This window comes from Rhagoletis zephyria, unplaced genomic scaffold (assembly GCF_001687245.7).
Source record: "Rhagoletis zephyria isolate East Lansing unplaced genomic scaffold, Rhagoletis_zephyria_1.1 Rzeph_scaffold_07516, whole genome shotgun sequence".
Classification (NCBI taxonomy): Eukaryota; Metazoa; Arthropoda; class Insecta; order Diptera; family Tephritidae; genus Rhagoletis; species Rhagoletis zephyria.
This window is the reverse complement of record NW_016164599.1, coordinates 1-10,162: the sequence shown is the minus strand read 5'-3', so window position 1 is coordinate 10,162 and position 10,162 is coordinate 1. Positions and strand designations below refer to the sequence as shown.

General features: G+C 35.2%; 2 protein-coding genes across 2 annotated transcripts; one reads left to right on the top strand and one right to left on the bottom strand.

Annotated features, from left to right (window-relative positions):
* Positions 1–565: 565 nt before the first annotated feature.
* Positions 566–3,575, bottom strand: LOC108374247 (zinc finger protein OZF). The gene is made up of 6 exons (XM_017630227.1): positions 3,258–3,575; positions 2,831–3,196; positions 1,495–1,949; positions 1,267–1,401; positions 1,078–1,188; positions 566–1,019 (listed from the first exon to the last, which is right to left on the bottom strand). The coding sequence occupies exons 1-6, from the start codon at positions 3,396–3,398 to the stop codon at positions 947–949; spliced, it is 1,281 nt and encodes a 426-aa protein (XP_017485716.1). The 5' UTR covers positions 3,399–3,575; the 3' UTR covers positions 566–946.
* Positions 3,576–5,118: 1,543 nt separating this feature from the next.
* LOC108374246 (zinc finger protein 271-like) lies at positions 5,119–6,550 on the top strand. Its single transcript, XM_017630226.1, has 4 exons — positions 5,119–5,346; positions 5,409–5,971; positions 6,056–6,190; positions 6,241–6,550. The coding sequence occupies exons 1-4, from the start codon at positions 5,194–5,196 to the stop codon at positions 6,485–6,487; spliced, it is 1,098 nt and encodes a 365-aa protein (XP_017485715.1). The 5' UTR covers positions 5,119–5,193; the 3' UTR covers positions 6,488–6,550.
* The last annotated feature ends 3,612 nt before the right edge of the window (positions 6,551–10,162 follow it).

Below are 10,162 nucleotides of genomic sequence, written 5' to 3'. Positions count from 1 at the left end.
GCCGAAGAATTGAGAGAACGGTTCTACCTTACTATAGGTTTGTTCCACACGAGCCCGCGGGTGCCAAAAACAGCCCTGAAAGCGTACCTCACGCTAGAATGATGTGTTTGTTGTAAAGAGGGCGAAATCATATTACAACAAACACATCATTTTGACATTTGAAAGTACCGCGGCGAAAATCTAAATTCGCCAGTAACACCACCAAGGCGAATTTATACAAGGTGGTGTTGATGGCGAATTTAGATTTTCGCCGCGGTACTTCTTAATGTCAAAATGACGTGTTTGTTGTAATATGAATTCGCCTTGTTTACAACAAACACATCATTTTGACACTGGGAACTACCGCGGCGAAAATCTTAATTCGCCATCAACACCACCTTGTATAAATTCGCCTTGATCGCAGCACTTTCAAATGTAATAACTTTTTCGCCCAAAATGGACTAACTTCCGGGCACAGTGTATGATCCTTATAAAGGATGTCCGGCTAAAACTAAAGTTAACGCTCACGAGAGTGGTATTCTAGAAACCGCTACGCTGAATTTCCATCGTCAAAAATCTCTAATAGGGAATTTACATGAGGCGATTTTTCAGGTAACTTTTAGTTGAAAGCAAAAATCGCCTGGTGTAAGCGGCTGTTCAACTTATCGCTTTCAATGAAGTTCGCCGGCTGCCTGCTTTAGCTCAACTTTTGATTCAACTAATCGCTTTTGAAAATCATGTAAATTCCTTATGAATGCAAAAAAAAAAAAAAAGAATTTGCAGCGGGCAAAGCGGTAGGTGTCCAAAATAAAAGCTTAAACAGACGGCAGCGCTGATCCGGATCAACGCTGCCGTCTGTTTATGCTTTAAAATCGTAATCAACATAATTGTTATATTTCCTGTGGAAAATTTCTGAAGTAATACAATTAAATTGACAAAAGGATCCTGGTAAAATACCTCCTCTTTTTCACGTTGTATGAATGCGCTCATGGGTGCTTCTGTGGTGTGCTTGGGTGAATTTTTTACCGCAATATTTACAACTAAAAACAAATCATCATCTTTAACTAGAACACCATGGAATTACTTAAAGTGATATACTTATATGGTTTCTCCCCCGTATGTGACATAACGTGGACCTTCAGTACATTTGAATAAGAAAAGGCTTTTCCACAAGTGTCGCAAACGTATGGACGCTCCTGTGTATGAATGCTATACATATGTATGTAAGTACATTAAATTAGAAAAAAGTTAACTTCAGAAAATGTATGGAATCTAATTGTAACGCACCGTTGATGTTTAATACACGTAGAAGGATCGGCGAAGCTGGCTTCACAAAACTTGCATTTAAAAGGTCGATTTCCTGTATGCGAATTCATATGACGTGTAAGCTGTGGAGTCTGCGAAAATCGTTTATGACAAATTCTACATATTTTCGTACGCAGATACATATGTATATGTTAAAGAGAAGAGTTTAATTTTATTTATTTTAGTTTGTATACTTACAAATCTACTTACTCGCATTCATGCGGTTTCTCCTTGGTGTGTATCCTTAGATGCAATGTCAATTTTGCCTTCTCAGTGTAAACATTGCCACAAAAGCTGCATATATAATTACTTGGTGCTTTCTTCGCCCACTCATTCGAAGAATCACCCCCGTACCTTGATTTATTCTTTTGTGAAGGCTTCTTAATATTAGATATTTTTCTTCGACCACGTGTAACTTGTGATTTAACCGATACAGTTTTCGTGCTAATTTCGAATTCATGGTCATTTCTTTTTGATTTTTCTTCATGTAAATTTTCTGCTTGTGGTTCATCATAAAAGAATTTGTTAATAGGTACATCTGAACTGAGCGTTTCCTCATGCTTTAATACTTCAAATTGTGAGTTTGAATAGTAAGTAAGCTCATCGGAATTGGCTGCAGAGTTATCTTCTAAAAACGCCATACGATCGTTGTCAAGTTCACCAAACTAGAGGAATCGAAAGTAAATTTAAGTGTTTGTACATTGTATATCGATACATCTAAAATATTCATGTTTTCGTATGGATTGCTTATTATTGTTATCTTCTTTAAAAAAGTTATGAACATATTTAATTATGTGTACTTATATACATATATGGCATTTAGTCAACTACTTAATTAATCTAAATAATTTTTGTTTGTATATTTCACAATTTTTTTTTTCTTGTGCATATGTATGTACATATATCAACACCTGAGTGGACCTATCTCGGCAGCCAGTTCGAAAATGCCCTACTTCAGAATTTGAATGAAGAACGCCCTATTTCAGAATTTTATTGAAAAACGCCGTCTCAGAATTTGGTTGAAGAACGACCCATCTCAGATATCAAAAATGCCCTATCTCAAATGAAAATGTATTGAAAATGTGGTGCTATAGGGCGTTTTTGAATCGGCAGCTGAGATAGGGCGTTTTTGAACCGAATTCTGAGGTAGGGGTTTCTTCAATAAAATTCTGAGATAGGTCGATGTTGTTGTTGTAGCAGCATACAAATTCCCCAAAGACTTTTTGGGGAGTGTTGCTGGAGTGACAGTCCTTGGCCAGATATAAATCTGGGTCGTTCCGGTTACGTAGACCCGACTGTCGTGGGAACGAACGAGATAGGTCGATCTTCCAGTCAGGTGTCGATATGTACCTTATTGTATTCATGTATCCTCAATAAATTGAATTTTATTGTACGATATTCAAAAAATAAGCACTACCTGTGAAACTAACGGACAATACACAACTTCCTATTGAAATATTGGCAACGCGCTCACTTCATACTTGATTTAAATTCACTGGCAATTCTAATTTCTAATTATTAACATCGAAATCTCGTGTTGACATACCTCTCCATCATTTGATTCCAGTAAATGATTACCTCCTTCATTGCAATCCTCATCCACGTCATGAATGACCTCAAAAACATAACTGTCAACAGTGTCGCCTTCTTCCTTTTGTTGCTCTTCATGCAATACCAATGATTTTTCCATTGATGGTACATCATTTAATTGCTTTACGCAAATAGTTTTATTTAATATTTCTTCTATGACTGTTTTATCTTTTTTAGCTTCTGTTCCACATTCACTTAATTGCAGCAAATCCTTCCACTGCTTTGCAGAGCGTTGGCAAAGTTGGCGGAACTTCTGAGCCGCCTTAAGCAATAACAAGCACTTCTCACATATTCGATTAGGACATGCATTACTTTCGCTCAGCTAAATTAAACAATGGATACTGACTTTATGTCAAATGTATAACTTTTTTAAGGATACCCACCTTAATCAAGCCGTACTCTGCAATTTGATATGATAAGCTTGTTTCAATGGCGCCCGTACCAAATATAGGAGACATTTCTTTTTCGGAGGTTTTCAAACAAATACGACAAATAATCCATTTACCTTCGGACTGCTCCCCCATTTTGTTTATTTCTTATTATACTCAGCGCACGCCAAGGCAATAAGTTCCGCCCGAGGTAAATACGCAAATATGTAGTTGGCAATGAATTCTGCTTTCTTTCGTTGCCAAAACTTTGTTTTACCATTGAACCATTAGTATAAATATTAGGGGTCTTCATCAAAAGTGACAAACTCTTGATTAGTGATAGAACGGTACGAGTACCGAGTACAGAATATCGATACTTTTCATTAGTACCTAGTATTATCGAGGACTCGATACTTTTTGACAAGTACTGAGTAAATATCGCGAATACCGAAAAGTATAGACGTTTTAAAAACTTGATTAGGTAATTTTTTTTTTTCAATTACATTGAGAAATGTTTCAAAATTATCCCATGGGCATAACGTTCATTGTTAGATCAGACTTCAATGCAATGCCTATTCAATTTACAAAAAGAAAGAGGTCATATGTATATGTAACAGAGCAATCTGATTTTTGTTAACTTTTCGCGTTTGCCCTAAAAATACTTGGAAGTACGAGTATTATCGATACTTTTTTGCAAATATGAGTACTGGCATCGATTCTTTTTTAGTGTATTATAAATGAGTACTAGTATCGATACTTTTCTAAAAAGTTCTATCTCTAACTCTTGATAAACTTGATAAGGTGAAAAATTTATCATTTTAATATACGAACTGTCAAACTTTGTATGGAAATATATTTAATCAAACAGATTTGATGGATAAATGTATAAATTTTAGCAAAATTCAACCCTTACAGGTTGCCAGATATTCGTTTTTGCTACGAACACACAAAAGCAAATGGACACAATGTACAAGGTAGGAATGAAACGAAACTAGTTAAATAATAAACAGTTTTTTGCAATTATTTACCAAGGCGGGTGCATGAAAGAAAGTGGATAAACTGATAAATTTAAAAAATCTGTCANAGTTAAATAATAAACAGTTTTTTGCAATTATTTACCAAGGCGCGTGCATGAAAGAAAGTGGATAAACTGATAAATTTAAAAAATCTATCACTTTAGATGAAGACCCCTATTAANGACCCCTATTAAGATTTATGTAGTGCAATCGATAGTTCGTCGATTGTTCTTTACTGTTCCATTTTTAACGTTTGTTTGTTTATACCATATTCTGACCGACATCGAAAACATGTTTTCGTTGCTAAAACTGGTTTTCGACCTAAAACATGTGTTTTCGTTCATGTAAAATCTGTCAAACGAAAACCAGTTTTCGCTGAAAACTACTTGAAAACTCATGTTCCACTCATTCCAATCGGTGTCTTCCCCAGTTTTTTTCGATTATTTATCGAAGTGGAAGTCATATTTTATCATCTTTAATACGCTATTTCGTATTTATTGTTAATTGGTTGGCCAAAGTAAAATAAGAATAAAAGTAAGAAGTTGCTAATGAAAAGAAAACGTGGGAAAAGTATTTTGGTTTTGTTTTTGTGTAGCAAAACTGCAGTGAGAGGATGTAAGAAATGTCAACGAAAACACTAACAGCTGGTGTGAACAGCCTTCAGCCCACAATTCCAAAACTCGTTTTCAAAGTGTTTTCGTTGTCGGTCAGAACATGGTATTACATTACAACAACAACATCCTCGTAATGTGAGTTTATGACATTCGATACGACACTAGAGATTTGGTAGTCGATACCAAAAATATATCGTTTTAAAACTATCGAGTAGAAAATAACAGTATCGAATGCCAAAAGTATCGATATGGTATCGTATTGTATCGAAATTCGTGTCCTTACTTGAAACCCGTATTTGAACAAATAAAAAATTTTGCTCGATGATGGAAATAAAGCTTGAGGTGGATACTTTGCTGATGTGCCGCATTTGCCTTCAAAGTAGTGAAGAAGGGGAGGAAATGGCATCTATCTTCGATCAAGATGCGAACTCGGTGTGCCTTTACGAAAAAATTGAAAACTGTGGAGGCATAAAGGCAAATAAAACACATACAATTTTTCAAATACCTAACTATACAATTCTCAAATCGTACTGCAGATCCTAACCGAGCCGGAGCTTCCGACGCGTATCTGCAAAAAGTGCAATGCTTTCCTCACTATTGCTCATAAATTTCGTATTATATGCAAAAATTCTGACGATTATTTACGGAAATTTGTCTGCAAATCTTCTGAGCTCTACGGAGAGGAAGACAATAACTCAGAGAATGTAATGGAATATAACTCTAATGCACAATTAACCCAGCAAACCGAACACATTGCCAATGAAACACAAAATGCAACAGATTATGAAGGCGTGGCAATTTACTCGGAAGTGTGGATACAGGATGAAGAGAATGAAGAGGATTTGATCGTCGAGGATCTTGGAGAAATCTCGCAGCATTCTCAAAGTGTTCAGCAGCAGAAACCAAACCCCAGCCAATCAAAGAAAACGCTTGGTATCACATCAGATGGCGCGGCGGTGATACGAGTGAGAAATGAAAGGCAACTCAGCAAAGAAAAACATATACATATATGCGACATCTGCGGTAATATATATCCCCGTAAGTATGCGCTGGACGCGCATATGAGGCGTCATCGGGACGAGCGTCCATACGAGTGCGAGTAAGTTTAGTTAAGGTTTATGTACTTTGTGCAGATTGACTTATTGGAAATAATTTGAATACAACGCAAACTTTTTTGTCGTAGAATCTGTGGTCAATCGTTTCACCTCAATTTTCAACTGACACGACATATACGGAAACATACTGGGGTGCGGCCATACGCGTGTCAGTATTGCAAACGCACATTTTCAGACCGTTCAACAATGCTTAAGCATGAGAGGTAAAATTCCTTCAAAATAAATAGAAATTCTTAACTAAATTTCATTCTAGAATACATCGAAATGAACGGCCGTACGTCTGCGGTACCTGTGGCAAAAGTTTTACCTATTCAAGCGTTTTGAAGGTCCATACGCTAACGCACACTGGCGAAAAACCTTTTACGTATGTACAAAATATATATAAAGTAGCATTTAATAATTTAAAAAGTGGCAGAACTTATTACGTAACTAGCAAATGCCTGGCTTGCTTCGCGACGCCTTATAAGAACTTTTACGTTGACCAATACAAAAATAGGTAATGTAAAATTTATTAGTTTAGGTTGAAAGGACTAAAGAGCAGAACCTTGCTTACTCATAGGCCAAGAATAATAGCGCTGAGATAGCATTTGGGTTAAGTACTAATCTTCTTCGATGTTATGAACTCTTATTTCCACATGTGAGATATCTGTACATATTGCAAGGTTTGCCAAAAGTAATCGTAATCTTCTATAATCCTGCTGTTCCAAGGATGAAAGTTTTCCCGTTCAAACGGGGTCATTGATATTTCTACCGTATTCTTCTTAATCATTGATATTCCTACCGTATTCTTTTTATTATAAAGTTAATACCCGTTACTCCTGGTCATACGATAAAGACGGGGTTTCCAAATATCTCAACTCCGGCGCCATCTGTCGGCACCATTTTTTGCGATGCAGAGCAGAATTTCAGATTCAAGTGACGTATGATTCCGAAGTTATGGTTGATTAAAAATGTCACGCCTATGGGAGGTGCAACGCCCCTTGTCAGGTCTAATTTTTTTTATACCCTAGGTTACGTCCAAGGTCACTCTCTATATACCAGGTAAAGCCCCATGAAAATCCATTCAGTAGAGCCGGAGATTAGTGAGTTCAAACAGACAAACAATCTACAGGGGGGCTACTCTGTAATGCGATGCGATAGGCAATAGCCACAGCGTATTACTTACGACGTATTTGCCTATCGCATCGCATTACAGAGTAGCCCCCCAGTTTTATTATAATATAGAAGATAGATAGATAGAAGATAGATAGGTATGGATATTTTATTTTAAACATCTATCATAGGTGTATCTTCACACCTAATTTAAAAGGCATGTGGCTTACAGTTCCGAAGTTATGGCCCCCTTGTATCAACTCATTATGCCTTACTATAAGAGCCTACCATGGATATGCCTTCACACCATATTTGAAATTCATGTGTCGTATGATTTCGAAGTTATGGCTGAATGAAAATTTCACACCTATACTTTACAATAAGCATCTACTAGAGATATGTACACCTGCGTTCAGCTAATTAGAAACGAAAAGCAAAATGATATTTGCAAATTATGTATATTTTTTTATTTTTAATAATTTTCCAGAGAATATGTATTATTTTAAATGTACATTTGGGTATTCACAACGGTGTCTTATTGTTATACCTATGTCGTAAACTTTAAACTTCAATCCCGGATTACTCGGACTAAAACTAGTAAAACTGTAAAAAAAAATACAAACTCGATCAGAGCGAATGCTTTTCAACCATTGATCGAAGTTCTACCACATTGTGGTAGATCTGCCACTTCTTTGAGTATCTACCACATCTACCACACAAGGTCTGAAATCTACAACATATTCGTGTTTTTGAGTAGTTTTTTTTTTTTGCTCGACATAATTTTATTCATTTTAAGAGCAAAAACTAAACACTAACAACAAAGCCGAGTTGGAGGATAAAATAAACTGTAAAGTAGTAATTTTTTTCAATAATCAATTTTTCGACAGGAAACGTGGGATTATTGTGTTAAATTGCACAATATATGATTTATGAAAACAATTAATAGCGAAAATGTTAAAATTACAAAAAACACATTCGGCCCTATTGTGGTTTTCGACGTCAATGTCGATGTAATTTTTCCATAAAAAAATAGCCCTCGTAAGTCCAACTCTAGCTACGCTTATNTATATAACATAAAATAATCAATGTTTTACACACGAAGAATATTTGACAAATGGTAAAAAACATGGTTGGTATAACTATGTTTAACAAAATGAAGAAATAGTGGGTACATTTATCTATTGAAAATTGGTTGAAACGAACCTTTAAACCTTTACAGAAAGTGGTTCGGTTTCGGTTCAAACATTTGTGGGAAATTTCGGTTCGATTAATGGTTCTGTTAATTAATAGAAAAAAGGCGGTTTTCCGGTTCAAAACCGGTTCACGTCCCTGTTTTGTACTCAATATACTTACCCGTATAATAAATTTATTAGCCACAAAATTGTCACCGCTTGGAAAATGACTCAAAACCAGAGCTGGGTCGTAATGATTCCTTTAGGAATTAAATTAGTCCCAATTACATATTACAAGGAATTGTAATTAGGAATCAATTCCATCAGTCCACAGCAAAGGAATCGATTACTTTTTCAATTCCTTGAAGTAATTTCAAATGTAATTGGTTTTTTCTTTAATTTCATTACAAGGAATTTCATATTGTAATTGGAATAAATTACGTGCTAGTAATGTAATTTTTTTTCCAATTCCTTTGAAAGGAATTGAAAATGTAATTGATTTTTTTTTCAATTCCATTACCTGGAATTGCAAGAGTACTTTAGTTTTTCCAATTACTCAAAGGAATTGTAAAAGTAATCGAGAAACTGAAAGTTCATTCACGAATATACAATGTGGAATTTTTGTTGTGGTCAAAGATTAAAATCGAAAGCACACATTGGACATCTTCTATGTATATCTATATATATATAAAAATGTTGTGTTCGTATGTCACGGTCATCAAAACCCGAGAACGGCTGAACCGATTTGAATAATATTTTTTTTATTATTCGGTATAATACCAGAACCAATGATATCGCAAAAATTTGGTGGGTTGCCACCTATTTTAAAATTTAATTAATTTAAAATCAATGAATTATTACAATATGGGTATTAAGTTAAAGAGGTTTAAGAAAGATAACTGCTGGAAGTATTTTTGACGAGGGTGGCCTCCTATTTGAAAATTTAAACTCAGTCAAATTGTTAAAAAAAATGAAATATTGCCATGTGGGTGTCAAACTAAAGAGTTTTAAGAAGGCTTACTGCCGAAAATATGTTTGAGGAGGGTTGCCATCTGTTTGAAAATTTAACTAAATTACATTGATAAAATAAATAAAATATTACAATATGGGTATCAAATTAAAGAGGTTTAAGAAAGATAACTGTTGGAAATATTTTTGAGGGGGGCTGCCACCTATTTGGAAATTGTAACTCAGTTAAATTGATAAAGTAAATGAAATGTTGGCATGTGGGTGTCAAACTAAAGAGTTTTAAAAAGGCTTACAGTCTACCATGAACACTTCCAGAAATATGCAATATGAAAAGTTCGGTTTATATGGGAGGTGCCACGCCCCATTCTCCAACCATGCAAATTTTTCTCCATGAGTATGGAATTGGTCTTATATATGTATGTACCACATATATATGCAGTTTGAAAAATTCGGTTTGTATGTGAGGTGCCACGCCCCCTTTCTACATCGAAACTTGTTTTTAGCCTATAACCATCCTTGGAAAGTCTGCAGTAGATTCCGAAATTTCGGAAAAATCCGTACGGCCTTTCTCGAGCTTTGCGAACAGAAAAAAACGCCTTTCAAAATATATATTAGTATAGACTAGCCAATATCTGCTTGTTTTGCGGNTAAATAAAGTTTGCAATGGCTAAGTGAAAGTGCAATAATTTTTTGTATGAATTACTAGCAGGAAATAATGTTACCCATACGCCATATCGTACATGACCGTATGACCATGTTAAAGTTTGAATTTTCTTCATTCGCAATGAAAACTTAAAATGAAAATAACTTGACTAAATGACCTTATCTAAGAAAAACGGTATACAGATCCGTAACACCCTACTTAAAATTAATTTTACGTCTCCTGGCGTCTCTTGTGTAATTTTAGCGTCGTTACAGTGTTATCATCAAAATTTAGCCATA

Coding starts and splice junctions, on each gene's coding strand:
- LOC108374247 (XM_017630227.1), bottom strand. CDS start 3,398: ATGGGGGAGCAGTCCGAAGGTAAATGGATTATTTGTCGTATTTGTTTG. Junction 3,197..3,257: donor CAGAGTACGGCTTGATTAAG/GTGGGTATCCTT, acceptor TGTTTAATTTAG/CTGAGCGAAAGTAATGCATG. Junction 1,950..2,830: donor TGGAATCAAATGATGGAGAG/GTATGTCAACAC, acceptor CGATTCCTCTAG/TTTGGTGAACTTGACAACGA.
- LOC108374246 (XM_017630226.1), top strand. CDS start 5,194: ATGATGGAAATAAAGCTTGAGGTGGATACTTTGCTGATGTGCCGCATT. Junction 5,347..5,408: donor AAAACTGTGGAGGCATAAAG/GCAAATAAAACA, acceptor ATCGTACTGCAG/ATCCTAACCGAGCCGGAGCT. Junction 6,191..6,240: donor ACAATGCTTAAGCATGAGAG/GTAAAATTCCTT, acceptor ATTTCATTCTAG/AATACATCGAAATGAACGGC.